Consider the following 20,223-nt stretch of genomic DNA (forward strand, 5'->3'; position numbering starts at 1 on the left):
TGAGCGGGTTGTAGCATTCATTCATCCTATGCTCAGTAATTGATGTTGAGAAATTCTGTCACTGGGTCAGCGTACTGTAGAGTGAACAGTGGAGTGGTTTGTGGCGTCCCCCCCCCCTTCTCTGTTCTTTGTGAGCGGTGTAAGATCATCCGTGTGTTACGAGAAAAGTGATCGAGAGACCGAAGAATCCCAATCGGATATTGTAAGGTTCAATACAAGGGTCTGCATGATCTTGCAGCAACCCTTGTTATAGCACGAGTCGTATGCGGAATTGTTTTCGTTTGAAGAAGGCTTCTGGTATTATCAAACCAGCCGAAGGATCTTTACACTGTGCGCGAATAAATTCGTGTGATGAGATCGAAATACTGACAGCGATATGACGTTCGTGATCGCTGCTTCACGATTCTCAAGCTGCAACTTTCGATCCATGACACTCTCATTGAATTGAAGTCACGATTAGATTGTTCTGATCTGTGAGAACTCGATACTATGGAACAATGATCAAGTTCTGTTGCACTGTGAACGAATTGCATTGGCGCGTATGGGATTTCCATGTCCGAACCGGATCTCGTATTTGTGACGTTTTGAGATCGAATTCGCATTAAAGTCGAACACTTGCGGCGACATGCATTGACCTTATTTCGGGTCTATGAAGCGCTTGCCGTTCGCTTATCGTCCAAGAGCGCCTGACTCAATTGCTAAAGTGGATATCTCTCCACATTTGCGATGTACCACTTGGGCTGAAGCTGCATCAAGTACCTCCTCCCGAAGGGCTTGTGCAACAGAAATCGCACTGGCTCTATTCGGTATCGGTTGGAGGCAAATAAGACGCGAAAGTCGAAATACTGCTGCGCTTTGGAGTTGCAGCCTCGAGGATGAATCCGACAATGAGAGCGGGCCATATGACAAAGGGTCTTAAGACACAAGCACAATCGATCTTAAAAGCCAATCGCTGTGTGTTCTCCCCATACTGCCTTCGGTGAAATTTTTGCTGCCTAGAGATGGTGGTCACTTATTGTCCATGTCCACCGACCATGTCAGAAATGCTGCTTCATTGAACATTATAAAGCTATACAGAAACTCTCAGATTGTCTGGGGTAGTTGCACTAATACCAGAGGATGTCCAAAGATTATGCTCACCAACATGGGTGGTGAAGCGGATCTGGGCTTGATGTTGTGCATGAGCTACCAAAATCATCTTCGATATGATGGAAAGCTAGCCTCGACCAAATTTGTATTCCCATTTTTGCCAGGACTAACTTTCATTAACACGACAGTATTCATCGAGGCCTGTACAGCAATCAGCGGACGCAAGGTAGTCACGCAGTCCAATGAGTGCACGAGGTACGTGCTTCGGTCTCAGTGCACATGCTTGCAATGGCGCGTGATCCTGGCTGCTGTGGGTCGAAACTGGGTTTAAAAACGTATGTGTGTTACAAAAAGCCAATTGGTATGTCCAAAGTCGTCGTACAGCCCAGCTTGAGGCAAAGCAGCGCAAAGAAGCGCCGAGATAGATGTCAGACTGTCAAAGCGCCACTGTCAAGACAGGTAGGGTAGTCAGTGTGTAGGATGTTGAAATTATACTTTGGCAAACGAAGCCTCGAGTCATCTGCCGACTGTCAGTATTGGAAAATTATTCTGGTCTTGACTCAGACGGTACCCACAGAACATGCCGGGACTGTTGCGTGTTTCAGTCTACTGCAGGTTCACCGATATGGTAGCATGCGCCTGAATACTTCGAACGGTCGACCTCTAGAGCCAGGGTTGGGCTTTGTCCGTAGAGAAGTCCTGAAAGGAATATGTCCATGCTTGAAAGCTGTGAGCCGACCCTGTAGTGGCTGCTTTGCTCTACAGTGAGGGTTCATTTGGTATGTGACTGGAAGTGGGTGACATAAGCCATCGAGTTCTTCATTAATTCCCGCTCGCAACTCTTCGTGTTTGTAAAAAGAAGCCAAGCCTTGCCTCTCACTGATCTAGTGTGGAGACTGATGTTGTCGCACAAGACTACGATGGTCAAACAGAGGTTCTCCCTCAGATGACCGCGTATCTGCATTGATATCCGTGCACGATACCTACAGGACAAGCTGTGAGTTACCGGTCGAGCAAGCATCCACTGGGGGTTCAAAGTGTATCTTCATTGCTTCTAACAACAGTATACATATCACCGCAACGACCGCCATCATTGCTGTTTGTGACAGGAAACTCTGAAGTCCTAGGAATCTTACCTGGGCGACAAGGTTGGCTGCTTGCGCCGTTACCAGTCCCTTGGGCCAGCCACCAGATCGAGGCTGATGCTGGCCGCAACGCTGGGACGCCGTTGATAGCTGAATGGCCGCACACTGCATGAATGGCAGGTAGGGAAGCCCGCGGGGAGGCGATGCCGTGTACCGCGGTCCTGCAGAGACGTCGGCGACATTCAAGACCTGACAGTGAAGTCATTGGTTACGGCAGCGGCGGCAAGCCTGGCGTTTGATTGCCAGTGCAAATGATCTGGACGATAGCGGCAGCCAGGAACGAAAACGAATGCGCAACAATATGCACGTTTCGCTGGATGCGGTATCGAAGAGGTCCAGGGTAGAATTCAAGAGCAGAGTAAGCAGATATTGGCTTGTGTTTCGATGTGGTGGGGAAGGCGCGGATTCGCTTGGCTAGTGGCATAGGCAGGAACAAACAATGCCATTCATTAGCAGGCCTTTCATCTGCCGTGCAGATACTACCTACCGCTCCAGTGGGATGAACGCCATCTACTGCGTCTCGCCTTTTCTCACCAACCGCGGCAGCGTTGCGCACGATAATCGCGTTGGCAGACGAACCTCCGCTGGTCCCTGCTACGACTCGACGCTGCTCCGTGTGCACCTCGCCGAAGAGGCTGGCGGTACCGGTAGTATTTGGAACCGTAGCCCCCTGCACCATCATTGCGCCCACGCCCCAAATTGGATGCTCAAATCGACTGTTGCACCTCCCCGACTGACAGCCCGGGGTTTCCGTAAGCCCCGCCAGAGTCCCTGGCCTGGGTAAGGCTCAGTGTCCGCGTATGCGATCAGCAATAGCCAGCGAGCTGTTCCTGATCAGTCCCAGGTAAGACGGTCTTGAGCTCAGACGTCGTTTACAGGGGCCGGGAAGAGGCGACTATCCGCAGCGGCCGCCGTGCTGGGTCGACACCACAGTGTGCTCTCAGCATCCACGTGCGCTTGGCCAACACAATCGTGAGTTGTGTCATAGACTCATAGAATTGATCGGAGTGAGAAAGAGAACGCGCTGCGAAATGCAGCCCAACCAGCATCACGGGATCCACACCAGGATCCTTCGCGCGCACTAGGCTGATCACCATGCCTCATCGCAGATGCTACTGGGCCATGTGGATCTCGCATCTCGCATCTCGCATCTCGCATCTCGCAGGCATGCCGGCAATCGGTCTTGACTTCTAAAGACAGCCACATTCGGTCCCCATGAGTGCGCAACTGGATGGTGTCTCATTCGCCAATATCCCAAAGCACTGGAAGCAGCTCTTCCAATAGGCACAGATCAACAAATTCAAGGTGACTGCCACCACCATGTCCAATAGCATGCGGCTTGGCTTTCTGTCTCAAGGAAAACCCCCACATCTCTCAGCGCCTGAGCTCAGCTACTGTTCATTCGTTCAGAGACCGGGTGTGGCACCCCGGTCCCGTCCTGACCCTGGACGTGCGTGGGCGTTCTCAGATTACAACCCTGATCTGCCGCACAGTCCTCCGGTGCCCCCATTCACTGCTCTGCATATGGCACCACCCTTCCCCTGTTCACACAAGCCCTGATCAACCCTCACTAAAACCCCTAAACCGAGCAACATCTGTGACCTTCGCCCACCAGTCCTTGGCTGCATGCCAGAACAATGTACCCTGCTCAACCTGCTGCAAGAGTGTTGGTCTCGATCTCCGAGCTTACTCCCTGTCCTTTCGTCTGCTCCACAACGTTCGTCATCCTTGCCCATTTGCGGAACACAGAGGAGTGAGCGAATTGGCCGTCCATATGTAAACCCCCAATGTCTCCCCCAATCGTAGGTAGCCTTGACAGCGTACATCCACATCGTACGCAAAGATACCATACACGCCACTCAACCCACTCAGTGTGTCGTCTCCCTTAGCTACCTACCATAGCTGTATCTCAGTCAGCCTTCGGTCTTGGTCGTTGTCAGCTCCCAGCTCCATACGCCTCCCACCTCGATTCGCTTACGAGGCACACATCCCACTACTCCCCCACTGGCCACTTAGTGGCCTCGAAAACTTGATATACCATGACCGCCATGGTTGCTTCACACCAGGTTGATCTTTGGCGACGACGCAGCCAGTTCCATATGCCGAACATGAACCTCACCGGTCTAATGTCCTCTTACGACACATCACGCGCCATCACAGACCCACCAGAGTCGCGGGCTTACCACCAAACAACTTCTACCTTGGATATGGGCATGTCTCTTTTCTCAACACATGGCGTAGCCTCGTCGGTGCCTTATCAGCCCGGAGCGTTCGCTTTCGACTCGATTCCTGTCAATCCTTACAGCGTTCAACAGGCTTATTCCATAGGCTTTATCTCAAACGTCCCCCAGACCATTTCATACACTCGAACTGGTCACCTCCAACAAATGCCGGCCACGCAAGAGACAAATAGCAGCTTTTGTGCTGACAGACATGTATCGAAATCCGCAGTGGTCTCGCCTCTCCAATCTAGTCTAACGTATCACGCATCCTCGTATGGTACAGAGCATGAGCGGTCACACTCTGAGCCAACCGAAGGCAGCGGTATCAACTTTGGCACCGATGTTGACACTTTAATGAAAGCGATCCAAGCTAAGCAATCGGATAATCCACAGCCAGCACAGACCAGAAAGGTGCGACAAGTCACGATCGAAGTCTATGGACGACAATGCTAACTATGACCCAAGGAAGAGGAGAGCAAAACTGGTCAGAAGCCGAGAAAGAGGTATCAGTGTACCATGCCGGGCTGTGACAAGAGCTTCTATCAAAAGACTCACCTAGAGATTCATGTTCGTGCGCACACCGGTGCCAAACCATTTGTAAGGCTCCTCCTAACATCACAGTCACTTACCGACACTGATAGTTTGTTTAGGTATGCAAAGCACCTTCATGCGGCCAGCGCTTCTCACAACTCGGTAACCTCAAGGTGAGCACACAAACACATCGTTTGACAAACTCTCTGACTGTTTTAGACACATGAGAGGCGACATACAGGAGAGCGTCCTTATAGTTGCGACATCTGCGGCAAGACCTTCGCGCAACGCGGTAACGTACGTGCGCACAAAATCGTCCACCAGCAGGTCAAGCCATTTACCTGCAAGCTTGATGATTGTGAGAAGCAGTTCACACAATTGGGCAACTTGAAGGTAAGTTATGGCTCGAGAAATAAAAACCAACCGGCTTATACTAACAAGAGTTAGTCGCACCAGAACAAGTTCCACGCCGCGACATTGAGATTCCTCACACAGAAATTCGGCAACATCGGCCCAGAGGACTGGGTCTCCCAAGAGGACCAGCACCTCTGGGAGTACTTTGCCTCGCTATACAAGAACTCCAACAAGGGAATCAAGGGTCGCGGCAAAGACAGGCGAATATCGACTCTGTCGACTCCTAGTTCTTTGCACTCAAAATATGCTCCATCGCACTTGGACTCGATGAATGGGAGATACCCTGGATTTATACCGCGTGGCAGTGATCGTAGCAGCCGCGGCTCATCGTTGTCTTCGGATGCTACGTGCGGAACTCACCCTGGATCAGACAGCAGCTACGACTACAACAGTCCCGTGCACACTGGATATCCACCACAAAGCAGCAACTATAACGACATGTTGTTCCCAGAGCGGAAAATGTGCTGAGTGTTCTTGTTGCTACAGACATCAAAACAACAACATGGGTTGCGAGCTCGCAGCTAAACCACCAAGGAAGACGAAGCATGAAATTGCTGAAGTCAATGTAGATGGATTCTGGGCATCTCAGACACAAAGATACCCGCCTAGAGCAGCGATGGGTACAATCCCTTTCTATTTCATTCCATTCTCAATCGCCGGCGTTCGGGACTTCCACGATATTATCAACGCTGTCCATATACACTCGCTCTTCTGTAATTAGGTGTCTAGCGGATACCCAATGTATGCTTACTCCCGCTGTAAAGGGGACAACAAAATAAGAATAGAGACAACGTCATTTGTCACAATTGATAACACGCTACTCGTATTACATCCCAATACCTGCTGGTGTCCTAACAGAATAGAGAGCCAGACCTGATCGAGTACTGGGACACTTCGACGATCAATATTCCACCCAATCAGTAAGCCCAGCATCAAGTACTGCTGCGTCACGAAACACTCACAGGATAGCCTTGCTAGCAGAGCGCGACTACACTCACCGCCTCTACCCGGCGCCTGCAAGTTGTACGGAATGAGTTCGATGTGCGCAAGCCTCTATCCTTTCTACCTACTGGGTCATCTTCATTGCCCGCTCGCTTGGCAGGTGTTCGTGGCCAATTGACGTGTTGCGTGTGTGACAAGATCTTGAATATCCTGGTTCATCGAATGACGGGACTGCTAACGCGCGCCGTACCGAATCTTGTCGACAGCCCACTCCATCGGTTTTCATAGCTTCCATCACACCATGTTTCAATTCAATCCCAAGATGCGGTTGCAGGCTTCCTACCGCTCATGCCGCCTAAAATGCGTGCCCGATGAATCGACAGTGCCCTTCTCCGCGGCTGTGTGAGGGCATTTGCCGTCCCAGCACACTGTCCATCCCGCGTTGCCGGCATGACCCTGCGGCCAGAGCTTCCCGAACATGCGGGTCGCCAGATTGGGAGCTACAAGGAAAGAAGTGCAGCCAATCATGTAACAGAACACGCGAACCCGAGAGTCTGGGTTGTAGCTACGTCCAGGGTATCCCCAGCTGGCAGGGCTGTGAGCCGGGTGCAATGATGTCAAAGTGTTGCGAGCGATGGAATGTGGTCTGTTGAGTTGGGGCCAGGTTCAGATTTTGAAACGAAGGATCGAAGGAGTGATGGCGAATAGCCTCACTTCCAAGGAGGCAAAAGTTGAAGGCGAATCTATTGCTTGAAGCGTGAACCGAAGCGTGAACCACTAGGCTTGATCGGCGGGTGCTAGTTGTCAATCTGTCGTCCCGCGTCTGCGAGAGGCCAGAACGGTCGTTGACATGACGTTTGCACATGAGCTGTCAGCGGGATTTCAAGCGTCCAGTGAGGCTTCAGGAGAGGACATCCACGTCGCTCAGCGGCGAACTGCGAGTGAAAGACGATGTCATTTGCGTGGAGTGGCCGTGGGGAGTTTGCAGGGATGGCGAAATGAGCTTATCGCACAGACGGAATTCTGTCTTAGTTCGGTGGGGTTGCGGCTGTCACTTGTAGCGTCCCTAACAAAGATTCAAACTACAACAGCTTCAACACAAACGTTCCTTTTTCCGTCTCCGCATACTGTAATGTTTGCGCTACGAGCACGTGTTGAAAGAGCTTTGCCTCGTTCGCTGGTCATGTCGTCTCCGTCAGTCTTCGTTGTGAGTCTTTCTGGTACTATACATCCCCCTGCCTGCGCAAAGGTTGTTGCCCCTCCCGAGATCTTGCATAGTATAAATTGTCAGTACGAGCAAAGGCATACAGATGATGCAGCTCAGGTTCCAGCGTAACTCTCCCGGATCGCTCGGTCGGCTGTCAATCTTCCGAGCCCAAGTTACCACTGCGTTGGGCCGCCTTGAATTAAGTTGACAAGGGTGTGCGAAAGGGGGTGCAGGCGAGTCAGCACTATACAGCTGAGGCGTGCTGCATGTACGAAAGAGAGACCGGCGAGCAGCTACAGCTATGGCTTGGTACATGGGTACCTGAGTCACGCAATACGATAAGTTGACAATAGAATGTATGACTTCTGGCAGAGAAGGCAATCTCAAAGGATATGGGTGGGGGCACGTCTTACTCTTACTGCCGCCAAACAATGTTCTAGATCCGGTGACTGAGATGTGCCTGCTGCGGACAGTATCGAAGGGCTCTAGTGGACGGCGAGGTGAGTGAAGGATCAGGCACGTGGGGCAGGCATGCCAATGAACAATCGCAGCTTTAGGCTTTAGTCACCTTGCCGAGAGTGCAAGAGTCAAGCATTTACACCATCATTGGTGATGACTAGAGCTTCCTAATTGGAAAGGTGCATTTCTGCAACTGATTTTCGCGCTTCTCACAGAACGCCATTGACCAACCACATATGAGAGTTCACAAGGGCCGATCGCCTGTCTTACGTATCAATCGGCAGGTCGTACAGTCCCGTCTTGTGTCTCGATTACCATGCCCAGTTCTTTCCTCGATCTCAGAAAGAACATTGCATACGCGCATGCAGGCACCCGTTTCTGCATCCAAGGTCAATCCACAACCGCGTGGGTGAACGTGCGTTGCGAAACCAGTCCAGGCAGTGTTGTTGCACAATGGGCGTCTTCGGTTTCGTTCACTTCGCCGACAGATGAAATCCAAGTCAGATGCATCTCTTGTGCAACTATACTCTTACCTTGTCGGTGCCTTCTATTCCCCTCTACCGCGGCTTGCAGAATTGAGTAACGCCGACTGGTAAATGTGCATCTCCATTTAAAGCGTTGCGTATTGAAAGGATCTACCTTGTGACACAGTCTCATACAAAGCCTTTGTCTCACCACTACCCCTTCCTCTGGGACTTCCATCGCCATCTTGAGAACGCCCTGCAGGTGTATACCCATAGTAACCATTTTGTTGGGCTCACGATATCTGCGTACATGCAAACTTGCAGTATCTGAACGAGAGGAGCGTGGCTAGCATGAAGGCCTGCACGCTCTTCTCGAACCTCAAGCCCACGGTTGCACTACGATTGGGGCGCTACACCCCGGCCCTCGGCTACCCCCTTCTTCCACTTGTGCTTTGTTACTTCGCCAAACGTCCCAAGGCTTTCCGCAAAGAATCAGTCTTGCATGTGTACAACACCGTCTAAGAGATCAAAGGCTAGAAGCCATATGCCCCTTCATCTCCATCATTCCAGTGGTGGCTGCAGACTGGGTAGACGCTAGGTGGAGAGAGACGATAACCTTCGTACTGCATGGCTTTCTGCTTTAGAGACGACGTACCGGTGAGACAGAGTGCTGCAGTTCTGTCTCAATAGGCGCAGAGACAATACGGAACCAAGGAAAAGGAGGAAGCGGAGCCGCCCAGTATCGTTTGAGGCGGGAACAAGACACAGCAGGAGCTTGAAGGCAGTGGCAGTACACATTGTTGCTATGCTGCAGAAACTCATTGTGTTCATTGCGATTCAAAGACATGTTACCAACGGAGAATCTTGAATGCGACAACAAACAAAGGGTTTAAATCATAAAACGCGGACGAGACGCAGCCAGTCGGCTGGTCGCTGAGGGTTTGGATTCGTTGTACGCTCTTTGCCTTCAAGCTGATCATAGGACACCAAACGCTGAATTTACCGAGCTTTTCTCAACCTGAAAATTCCAGCATCAGCCTTTTACAACTTGATGCAACAACTGCTGTACTCCTTCACTGGTTGATAAAAGCACGCTCTGTGTTGACTGCAAGCTCTCTGATGTATCCTAGCTGCCAAAATTACCTTGAGACACTTGAATTACGGTCTTCAGACAACATCTGCTTCCTTTCGATTGCCTACGATATCTGCTCTGATCTGACTTCATGATGGCAGGTAAGGCAGGTCTCGACGAGGTCTTAGTTGCATCAATGGTTTGTCACAGCCAAAAGTCCTCTTTGCAAGGCGTCAGAGCCTTTGCCCAACAGCATCCTGATCAATGCCAACCCAAATTTTGTGTCGCCTTCTTTAGCAGGGCAATGCAGCATAGCATCCTTAAGCCTTTGTAACGGCTTGTTTATCCGCAGGTCGATACAGTGCTTGTCTTCGCCTTATGAAGTTTTTTTTAGAGCAATTTTGTGCCTCCATCATAACCCACCATTAACAGCCGGACGTGCTTCAGGAAAGCTTTTGGGGTGTATCTCCAGATGTAGTAGCCTGTCCTCCATCTCTTGATCTGTGACGGAAAGCGACTTTGTTGTGCTCAATGTCCTCCGATAGCAGTGGTATCTTAAGTCGAGGCTAAGCCTGCTGCTGAGCTGCATCCCCCCGCGGACCATGTTCAAGTGCGGGGAAGACACGCCAGCTAGAGTGAGGCTTGGAGCTACCACGAGGAGCTTTGTGGACCTCAAGCGTTTACATTATCAAAATATCGTACCGAAATTGAATGTTGGCTGTATTGGTTTTTGTTTGTAAGGAGATCGATCTCGGGAGCTGACTTGAGCGCTATTGGCCCCGGAATCTCACATCTGAAGTAGGATCCTTTCCCCAACATGCTTTTGAGACGCAAAGCAATAAATCTACGTACAGGCTCTCGTTGACTCCACGTTGAATGTAGAGGCTTGTTGATGCATGTCAGACGTGTCAATAGAACGTGATGAGGATGCGCAAGGTAATTGGGGAGGCGCTTCTTAGTCACTCGTGCCCGCTTTTGCGTTCGGGTCGTCGGCGCCATCACCTGACCATGACAATATGCAGATGCACATGATAAGACCCCCGCCATTTCATGGGCTGTTCTTCATACCAAATTTGACTCTTTGAGAGCTTTTTCTATATGCAAACGACATGTCCCGGTTTTTGGACCTTCCGAGAGAACTGCGTTTGATGGTTTACGACCGCATCCCTTGCGTAAACAGTCATCTGACCATATCAAGATGCGACTGGTCCTTCTTCATCAAGAAACAGCCTCTTCATAGAGACCGGGACGCCATACATGGAGATGCGGACTCAAACAAACCCATAGTCCTTATCGTGCAAGCTCCTCCCCCGTCGATCCTTACTACATGTCGGACTGTTTATCATGAAGCCTTATCTATCATTTCCAAGGGAAGAAGGCTACCTATAATCACTTCATTGAAGATCATGTGTAGCCCAGACTTTCTGGATGTTTTCTCACAGCAAGACGGTCTTCTTGACATCATCCTCAATTGGACGACGACTTCTGGGGGCATTTCCAACCATCACAATGAGACAATCCATGATTGGCTGCTGGGCACCAACCTGGTGACGGCAAATGATACACAGAACCCACAATACGCAACCCTCATCCACATAATCGACCAAGTAAAGCAAAACCTTAGCTCCCGCCAAGCACTTCCCATTGAGGTCTCACTGCTCGACCATAACATACACATGTTCGAGCAATTCATGGAGATTTTCTACTGGCGAGCTATGGAGATGAACGGCAAAGCTACGGTCAAAGTGGGAATGGCTGGACAACAGTACCTGGACAATCCCAAGAACCTGAAAAGATGGGAAGATACTTTGAGCTACGTCTCGCGGGACTTGGATGACGCTATGGATATGCGAAGCCTTGTATATGGGAATACAGGTGGAATGAAAGTGCTGAGAGCACCACGGATGATGGGTTCCGCAAAGACCACGTGGGATGATGACTGGGAGAAACAAGCATAACGTGCTGTTTACTACTATTTATAGTTATTGTGTGTGCAGATTGGCTATCTGAGGGCAGCGTTTGTCGTCGTACATGTCATTTGAAGCAAAGGTGGGCTTACCCTGATATGTGTTTCTTGTTCATCTATCGCGCAAAAGTTTGATAGATTCGGGCGTCCCTTGTGTAGAAGCCGTCAAGAATGATAATCATTATAATAAAGAATGGTTACACATCCTGGAAAGGGTCTCGTTGAAGTCACATCCCGTTTCATCTTCCTCCCCTATCTCTACCTTACAAGAACTTTCCCATACGAGAGTGCATGCACGGAGTTGTCCCCATAATCTGTATCCGAGGTTGTTTACCAGCTGACTTCTTGCACGGTCTTCTTGATTCTTCGAAGCCCCTCCTCGACCACGCATTCGTCCATTGAAAATACCAACCTGAACCATCCAACCCTCCCATGCTCTTCACCAGGCTGAAGGAATACCCCATTGTCCACAAACTTCTGGGCGAGCACCTGCTCTCTCTCTCTACCTGTATGATCCTCATTGTCTGGAGGTAACCACGGACTGAGGTCCACCCATACGAAGAAGGCTGCATTTCCACCTTCCATGAACTGGATTCCAACCTCCCGCAACCGCCTTACTATGAACAGATATGCCTCCGCAAGCCGCTTCCTGCTCAGGTCGATAAACCCTCTGCACCAATTCCGGTCCTCGAGCATCGCAGTTGCGACCGCCACACTAGGTCCGCTGACACCGCAGAACCTTTGCACGGCAGTAACAGCGCTTTTCAATCCTTCGTTCCTGGTTATGAGACAACCCACCTTGAGACCAGCAGCACCAAAATCCTTAGACAGCCCGTAGATGGCATGCACTTGGCCAGGATCGATAACACCCGTTGTGTCGATCGAGAGTGCGGAAGCAAAAGGCGTTGCATCAGGAAAGTCTGGATTGTCAAAAACGCTTAACGCATACACTTCGTCTGAGATGAAATGCAAATCCTTCTGTTGGCAGAAACGCATGAGCGCAATCAGTGTCTCTCGCGGGTAACAATGACCTGTGTTATTTAGCTGAATACACTCAAAGTGGAAGTGTGCGTACTGACCAAGAGGATTATGGGGATTAACAACCAACACCGCCCTGATCCTCACGCCCACACCTTCACTCTCCGCCAACGCCATTTCGTAAGCCTTGACGACATTGACACTGAAACATTCCTCATGGTCCGTATCGACGCTCACAACCCGCACTCTCGCCTTGTTTCCAAAATCAATCTCGAACCGCCCATAATACGGTCTACTCACCAACACTCCTTCACCCTCATCAGCTAGCGAGTACGCAAGCACATCGTGCAAACTCGTCGCTGCAGCTGTGATCATCACATCTTCGCCTCTGATCTCCCAAGACGGATGAAAGAATTCGTTGAAGTGTCTCGCAAACGCAAAGGGGAGTCTTGGGCCACCACCTGTGCTAAAAACGTAACGGAAGGCAACGTGTGAGACTGAGACAGTAGACGCGAAAGCATGAAGAGCGGGTTGGATGGGCCAATTCTCAGCCGTGGCAAAGGAGATCAGGCCGGAAGGGTTGGCAAAAGGGTCATAGGTGTGTGGTGGGCAAAAGCACCAGGCTATGGAGAGCTGGGCAGCGTTGGACCGACCGCGGGTAGAGAGGGGCATTCCGAGCTGCGAGCTTGCGAGCGGTATGGTGAATAGATTCCTCGCTCGTTGGACATTGATGTGTTTGTAGTTGTACCTACTGCCGAGGATCATTCCGATTTCAGAAACCCTCTCGGAGTTGATTGTCGGAGTAAAATATCTAATGTCTGGTAATAACTTGACTCATTCAAGCGATTAAGCCCAAAGGACTAATTAGTTGCATCAATGCAAACAGCTAGTTGCAAGCATGCCGTATCGCTGCACGGGAACAAGAACCAGGTCCATACTAGTCATGGATGGAACTGAAGTTTATTGATTCCGATTCTTGTAGGAGGCGGACGTTTGCTTTCTAAGATTCGGCCCTTGCCGAACGATAACGATTGCTTACTGGTACCAAAACAGGTTTCGAATGTATAAACAAGAAGTGAACATAGCCAGCAGTCCAACGTAACGACTAACATAAATCAAGAGCCGTACTAAACGTAACAAGATGATCGGTTGCAAGCCAAAGGCGCCTGGAAAGATGCAAAAAGTCTGACAATAAGCAAAAAAATAAAACGCCCTGCGACCAGATCGCATGTACAATATTAGGTAGATCAACAAGACATTCCCAGAAAGACCAGCAGATTTTGGTGGTATCATAAGTTCGGAGACGTCATAGCGCATAAAAGCAAAGAGTAATGGTATCTCAGGAAAGATGGTTTGGAGCTTCAGGTGCGCGAAGATGCGACAGCGGAAACACGGGAAGCGACTAGCTCACGCCAGTGGGTAGTTGCGGGGTTTGCGAATGTGCAAAATGCGGCTTGTGACCTTGCTGCACATGCGACGAGAACTTGGTGTCAAGACTATCGTCGAGGAGACCAATGCCGCTATCATCGTGATGACTCTCCTGCTGCGAAGGATTCATGTCATACTCGAAGCTGAAGCTCATGGGATCGTATTGCTGTGGAGCAGGTCGTCGAGCATGGACTGATGATCTTCGTGTTAGTTAATTATCAAGCTGGGCAACTGGCGACATTGGAGAGCATACCTTCGTGGTTCACGTTGGGGTTGTCTTGTATGGCAGTGGTGGTGGTGGTAGACATGAAAGACTGATCGGGCCCAAATTCGGCATCGAGGCTACTATATCTGCTGTCGTTGTTGCTTCCGCTAACGCCGTTGGCCATGCCTGCATTCACAGAGCCTTCTAGAACAGGAGAGTAGGATGGCGAGCTCCAATTCTGAGGACTGTGGTCCAGAAATCCTCCCAAGGAAGCGAGCCACTGTGCCATCTCGTCGACAAAAACCTTGGTCAACCACCAGGCCTGGAAACTGATGCCGTTCTCCACTGTGATCTCTCGTACAGCAGCAGAGCCAAGCGCATTTATGCAGTGCAGAACAGTCCGGGCAGGGGCGTTCGGGAAGCGGAAGGGCAGCCGTGTAAGGAAAGCTGCGATGCGATCGATCACAGATTCGGTGGGATCGGCGGGAGGATCAGGATATGCCGCTCGGTAGACATTCCCAGTTGGTAGCTGTATCTCTTGTGGTAATGGACCAAGCATGGGTCGGATCTCTGTCATCAGTATGCTGTATACTTCTTCGTGGCTGCAGGACCGAGGCAGCTCGTTGGCAATGATACGCTTCATGTTGACATGGGACAGCCAATCAGCAAACATCTGTGTACGGTGATTTTCGGCCGTGAGCATGACAGCAGCAGCATGCGCTGTCGAGTTGACGCGTAGCATCTGACGCAACAGGTGTGCAAACAGTGTCGCAGGCTCAAGCTTCGCTTCGAGAACGTGTACAGGTAACGGCTGGAACACTTTGCTAATGTGCGTATGAAGCGTCTTTGCGACATTGTCGAGGAATCTGAGAACGATCGGTGGGGCGACTTGTAGTGTGAGTTGAGAAACGTTGCGAATCATCTTTTGGTACATCATCCAATCGCACTCCTTGATCCATGGCGCCAGCTCTGGCGATGCGAACAGCTTCTGAACGGGGACAGTCAACGTGCCGTGAAAAGTACCAAACAGCCGGAAGAACTGCTTTTCTTTGCAATAGCGGACCGAATCCACGAGGGATGTGACATGCGAGCGATACATTGCCGTAAGGTTGTTAGCCGAGTCAGGGTCGGTGCGTGCAGGCAGATATGAAGAGATATCTGGCAACTCGATTTCGAGTACATCTGATGCTGTAAGCACTTCTGCGGTTGGAAATTTCAGTTCGTATTCATATGACGTCTTGGTGCGAGCGTTGGCCGGCCTGTACTGAGTTGAGTATATGTCAGAAAACAAAAGACCCTTTGACCCAGCAGGGGCGTATTGCGTAGTGGTAGACTCTACGCCAGTATCCGGTGGTGGGAACTGTGCACTATCTGCAGGCAGCCGTGGTATCGAATTGAAATCGAGTTTCGGACCCGACGACTGCTGCCTCTTCAGAGCATGCGCAGTAGGACCGATGCTTGCTCGGCGCGCATCTTCCCCGTCTTCGCTATCGTTGATGAGAGCGAGGTCGACGTAGTGGTACTTCGACTCGCCGCGAACGCCAAGACGTCTAGTCTGGATTCCTGGGAAGATGACGCGGACCAATTTGCCAAATGATGCCGGATTTAAAGGGATGACACGGTCCGTACCACAGCGTTCGGCGTACTTTGAGTAGACTCGGTTGCGTGGGACGGATGTTTTTGCGAGACGACAAACAGACTTGAGCCTATAAGGTGTTAGAGAGATGTCGAAGACCCAATGCGACAAACTGACCAGAGCATAGCAAACAATTGCTTTGACTTCTCCGCCTTGGACGTTCTGTCAGTCTGAATGACTTCTGCAGCTACATCTTTCAGTTTGCGACCCTCATTTTGCTGCAGCATCTGTCGTAGCTCCTTGTCGTTCGTCGCACTACCAGACGCTGAGCCTTTCTTCTTCTTATCCTCCACCTCGACAAGGGGTGTCATGTACTGCGATTGCGGTGGCGGCTGTGACATGGAAGCGTGGTACACGTGTGCGTCCATGGGCTGCGAAGACATGCCGTTGGAATGAGCCGGGTTCTGGTTAGCATCGACTGGGTAGCCAAGGAACTGCTGCAAGCTTTCCATCGACGTGTTCATCAAATTGTCCTGTGCGCTCGCATGTTGAGCAGCCTGGAGTAGCGCAGGCTGCAAGGGCTCGCTGGGAAACGACGTGTTGTATTGCGGTTGAGAGAAGTGTGCCGGTCGAGGCGGCTGTGACTGGGAAAACTGCGGTTGGAGGTCGTGCTGATCGAAAGAGTGCACACTGGTTGTCGAGGCGCGTGAGAGCGGACGGTTGCTTCTTGTCGACATCGAAGTGTTTGATCGTGATCGGCGGATGTCGGTGGCCATTGGAAATGAGCCGGGTACGGCAGATGATGCTCAATGTTTACACCAAAACAAACGGATAGCAACGCGATGAACGAGGCGGCGAGACCTGAGGAAAGGCGACTCTCTGGGCACGAAAAGCTTTCAAAAGTAGTGCAGTGGAAACGCGGTCCTGCTGTTGTTTGTTGTGAAGGTCTCGCGAGTCCGGGTCGCTATCTGGATTTGTTGATTCAATCGTCGGTCGACGGCGGCGGCGGCGGCGGCGGCGGCGGCGGCGGCAGGTAATGCGGTCCGAACTGCGACAGGATGGGAGATAAGGTATATTAGTGGAAAGATGTCCGGAACCAACACGGTGTCGTGGGTGGGAGGGCGAGCCTCGATGTCGAGCTTTGTTGTGGAAGAGGCTGGGTCGTGTGTTTACTGTACGTTTTCGTCCAGCAACGGCCGGCACGTGATCTACTTGATTACCAGCTCTATGCGTGACTGTTGTGAACCTCAAATTCCAACACGATGACATGATCCTCGAAGCAGCAGGAACTGTCTGCGGAAGTGGCAGTGGATGATTTCTTGTGCTTTGTTTCCATTGTTTGATGCAGGCATGCCATCGTTGCGCGACGGACCTGCTGTTTTGCTTGTGAAAGCCGATCGTAAACTGACGTAACGAGTTAGAATGACGCACGCGCTTCCCTCATCCTAATAATCCTTCCCCACCCTTTTCTCCCTTCTAAAAGCCACATTGTCAGCACCCTCTGTTCTACCCACACTGAGCACGAGACCCTTCGCATCTACACCTCCCCAGATCTCTCACCAGACTCCCTCACCAACTTCCATCATGTCTGTCCAGGATAGAGCCCAGGCGCACCTTTCGCAGCTTGACAAGGAGGTACGTGCAAATTCCTGGCAGGACCCGGCTGTGCGTTCGTCTTCAAATGGTCATTACGACATGTTTGTTGGTTGCGCATGCAGTGTGGAGCAGTGTTGGCTGACAGTATGGTGTTCTCCAGCTTTCCAAGTACCCCGCCCTCAACAACTTCGAGAAGCAGACCTCCATCCCCAAGGTCTACGCCATTCTCGGACTCGCCGGTCTTTATTTCTTCCTCATCTTCTTCAACATTGCCGGCGAGTTCCTTGTCAACATTGCCGGTTTCGTCATACCCAGCTACTACTCGTTGAACGCCCTGTTCAGCGCCAGTAAGGTCGATGATACTCAGGTGCGTTCGCCGTTCTGCGGATATCCGCGCTATCCCGTGGTTGTAACTAATCCTTGCACAGTGGCTGACCTACTGGGTCGTTTACGCTTTCCTGACAGTCTTCGAGAGCGCCGTTAGCGCTGTATACTGGTTCCGTAAGCATTGGCAAGCACAGGTGTTGTCGAGCGCTACTAACGAACAATAGCCTTCTACTACACCTTCAAGTTTGTTTTCGTCCTGTGGATGGCTCTCCCTCAGACTGCGTAAGCCAATTATTCCCAACTTTGTATGCTACACTCAGACTGACACATCGTAGTGGCGCCCAGATCATCTTCCGCTCTTTCATCCAGCCCGTCTTCTCGCGCTACTTCTCAGAGTCTGGATCCACTGCTGCCGATCTCCGCGCCAAAGTTGACTCGGCTGGCAAGTCCCACGCTTCCTAAGCGCCTCTTGTCAATACCATGTTTCTGATAGCCGCATGACCAGACAAGGAAAGGGCGCTGGACGAGAAAGCTGAAACGGAAGCTTACACCACCCCTGAGGAGCAAGTTTCTGCGGTGCAGCAAGTTGATCCTTCAAGGCATGCGGCTATCGTAGCCTGCAGACATTGTGTAAATGAAAACACACGACCTATGAATACCATTAGCGAGCGTGACGGCGGTTCTGGCGAGTATAAGAAGATATCCCTGCGTGTTACGATCAGGCTCCCTTCGGTTCGGATTGTAGTTGTAAGGAGAGCCATTGCGTTACCCGTCATCAACGCTTGGCTCTGACATGTCCGAATTTACTCTACATTCCTACCTCTTCAACCTAGCACTATCTGTGATCCCTGTTAGTCGGTGTTTTTCTTGTAGATACTCCCATGTCGTGGATTGCTGCGCCGATTGTGCTTAGTCGCGGAGGTAAGTGAAGTTTACCTTCGCCCCAAAGCAATCGTCGTAGTTGACGAGAGAGCCTCAGTCACAGACTGCGTGCGAAACAAGAACCAACCCTTACTGAGCACCAGAACTGCCCCGCAACTCGACTCAGACACACTACGTCAAATTTTGAGTTCTTCTTTCCCTTACCGTATGGATTCAAGGTTGGTAGCAAGAAGATTGTGCTTCGACTGCCTTTGCAATGTATAGCACAGTGTTCACCCAGACATGGAAAATAGACGAACCGTTGTAGATATTGCGACTGACTCTCCCCAGGTAAAGAATTATGCAGCAAAACCCATGTTCTGTCAAATTAGGAAACATCATATTAGAAGAGCCGATGTAACAGTGCACGAACGCTCACGTTCAAATGCAAGGATAAGCCCGGAACTGGCGGCAGAAGAGACGAGCGTTTAAATATGAGCTCAGTAACACCTGTCTGTAGCGTTATCTTCGGACGATCCTAATGACAGGGAATGTACTCGGAGACTGGAACAGGAAGTGAATGAGAATGATAGAGCAAGAGATATCGTACCATATACGTGTACAAGCGTACCATATAACGGAGTACCTCATAGAATTGCTGTTACAACGTCGGATTTTCTGGATCATGTAGCCAGATATAAGAAAATTGCAGTGGAAAGCCTTGCCTGCTAATGAATAAGCCTTGGCGCGCCTTCACCGTCAGCTCGACTTTCACCTCTGATTCAACAACACCTCGCTTCTTCCTCATTATCGCTCATAAAACAACATGGACAAGACAGAAGCTGCACTTGGCGTCATGAATGTGGACGATCCTCCAGGCGAAGAGCGACCGTTCCGCTTTCTTGACCTACCGAAGGAACTTCGCCTTGTGATCTACGAACGTCTCGTGAACCGCTCTCACAGGACGTTCGAACTCGAACACAGAGGGGTACATATGGCAGCTCGCACGGCTATTCTTGTTTTCCCAGATGCCATCCCGTCAATCTACCTCACCTGCAAGCTGATCTATACGGAAGCAACACCAATGCTGAAAGCTTTGGACCACCGCAATTCTCAGCCTCGACTTATCATCGACCTTGGAAAGATGAAGCAAGTCAGCCTCGTTCAACTAGAGTTCACCGCTTACATCGCGGACTACCTTTTCACCTGCGAGTTTGAAAGCAGGGCAGGTCAGCTTTCTCGCCCGTACAGCCATCCTCGATTTGCACCGCGACATGGACCCAATCATTTCAGAGGAAACAGTCCCATCGGCCTCCAGACTTGTATGGACTTCAAGAGCCGGACATACGATAGATTGTGGCTGCACGGTAGAAGGAGAAAAGCTGATCTTCACGTTGCGATTCAGTGTCCAGCTTCGTCAGACGGAGAGATGAAGCTTTGTATACGCGAGCTGGGTCATTCTCTGCACAATATCCTGGAACGAAGCCCAAAGAAACACAAGGTGGCGGTCTACATTGCTCCAGATAATCAACGCATTGATGGAGGCCGGCTCGCATGCGATCCTACCGTGTTACGTATCGGCAACGCAATCGACAAGGTTGCGTGGGAGAAAGAGTGGATGTGAGGACAGCGAAGTGCGTGGAGACACATGGGTATGACTTTGGTAGAATTCCGACGAAAAGCGACGTTGATATACAGCAAGTACAGGTCGTGAAACGCTGGAGCCGCTATCCTGTGATGA

At 50.8% G+C, this 20,223-nt stretch overlaps 6 protein-coding genes across 6 annotated transcripts, besides 2 other annotated features; 4 read left to right on the plus strand and 2 right to left on the minus strand.

Annotated features, from left to right (window-relative positions):
• The first annotated feature begins 3,362 nt into the window (after positions 1 to 3,362).
• Positions 3,363 to 3,398: a tandem repeat.
• Positions 3,399 to 4,273: 875 nt separating this feature from the next.
• Positions 4,274 to 5,869, plus strand: EKO05_0002903 (DNA-binding transcription factor; the record flags this gene model as incomplete). Its single annotated transcript, XM_038938017.1, has 5 exons — positions 4,274 to 4,867; positions 4,922 to 5,053; positions 5,107 to 5,160; positions 5,207 to 5,380; positions 5,435 to 5,869. The coding sequence occupies 5 exons, from the start codon at positions 4,274 to 4,276 to the stop codon at positions 5,867 to 5,869; spliced, it is 1,389 nt and encodes a 462-aa protein (XP_038801470.1).
• A 4,785-nt stretch (positions 5,870 to 10,654) lies between these two features.
• On the plus strand, positions 10,655 to 11,503 carry EKO05_0002904 (uncharacterized protein; the record flags this gene model as incomplete). The annotated part of the gene is made up of 1 exon (XM_038945163.2): positions 10,655 to 11,503. The coding sequence occupies one exon, from the start codon at positions 10,655 to 10,657 to the stop codon at positions 11,501 to 11,503; it is 849 nt and encodes a 282-aa protein (XP_038801471.2).
• Positions 11,504 to 11,841: 338 nt separating this feature from the next.
• Positions 11,842 to 13,254, minus strand: EKO05_0002905 (uncharacterized protein; the record flags this gene model as incomplete). Its single annotated transcript, XM_059636044.1, has 2 exons — positions 11,842 to 12,542; positions 12,591 to 13,254. 2 exons carry the CDS (start codon positions 13,252 to 13,254, stop codon positions 11,842 to 11,844), a joined length of 1,365 nt encoding a protein of 454 aa, XP_059492027.1.
• A 637-nt stretch (positions 13,255 to 13,891) lies between these two features.
• On the minus strand, positions 13,892 to 16,474 carry EKO05_0002906 (uncharacterized protein; the record flags this gene model as incomplete). The annotated part of the gene is made up of 3 exons (XM_038937697.2): positions 13,892 to 14,109; positions 14,171 to 15,828; positions 15,876 to 16,474. 3 exons carry the CDS (start codon positions 16,472 to 16,474, stop codon positions 13,892 to 13,894), a joined length of 2,475 nt encoding a protein of 824 aa, XP_038801472.2.
• A 221-nt stretch (positions 16,475 to 16,695) lies between these two features.
• Positions 16,696 to 16,729: a tandem repeat.
• A 553-nt stretch (positions 16,730 to 17,282) lies between these two features.
• On the plus strand, positions 17,283 to 18,083 carry EKO05_0002907 (ER membrane protein DP1/Yop1; the record flags this gene model as incomplete). Its single annotated transcript, XM_038937727.1, has 5 exons — positions 17,283 to 17,333; positions 17,455 to 17,661; positions 17,723 to 17,795; positions 17,846 to 17,903; positions 17,957 to 18,083. The coding sequence occupies 5 exons, from the start codon at positions 17,283 to 17,285 to the stop codon at positions 18,081 to 18,083; spliced, it is 516 nt and encodes a 171-aa protein (XP_038801473.1).
• A 1,225-nt stretch (positions 18,084 to 19,308) lies between these two features.
• EKO05_0002908 (peroxin) lies at positions 19,309 to 20,106 on the plus strand (the record flags this gene model as incomplete). The annotated part of the gene is made up of 1 exon (XM_038945164.1): positions 19,309 to 20,106. One exon carries the CDS (start codon positions 19,309 to 19,311, stop codon positions 20,104 to 20,106), a length of 798 nt encoding a protein of 265 aa, XP_038801474.1.
• Positions 20,107 to 20,223: the final 117 nt, after the last annotated feature.

Source organism: Ascochyta rabiei, chromosome 4, assembly GCF_004011695.2.
Source record: "Ascochyta rabiei chromosome 4, complete sequence".
Classification (NCBI taxonomy): Eukaryota; Fungi; Ascomycota; class Dothideomycetes; order Pleosporales; family Didymellaceae; genus Ascochyta; species Ascochyta rabiei.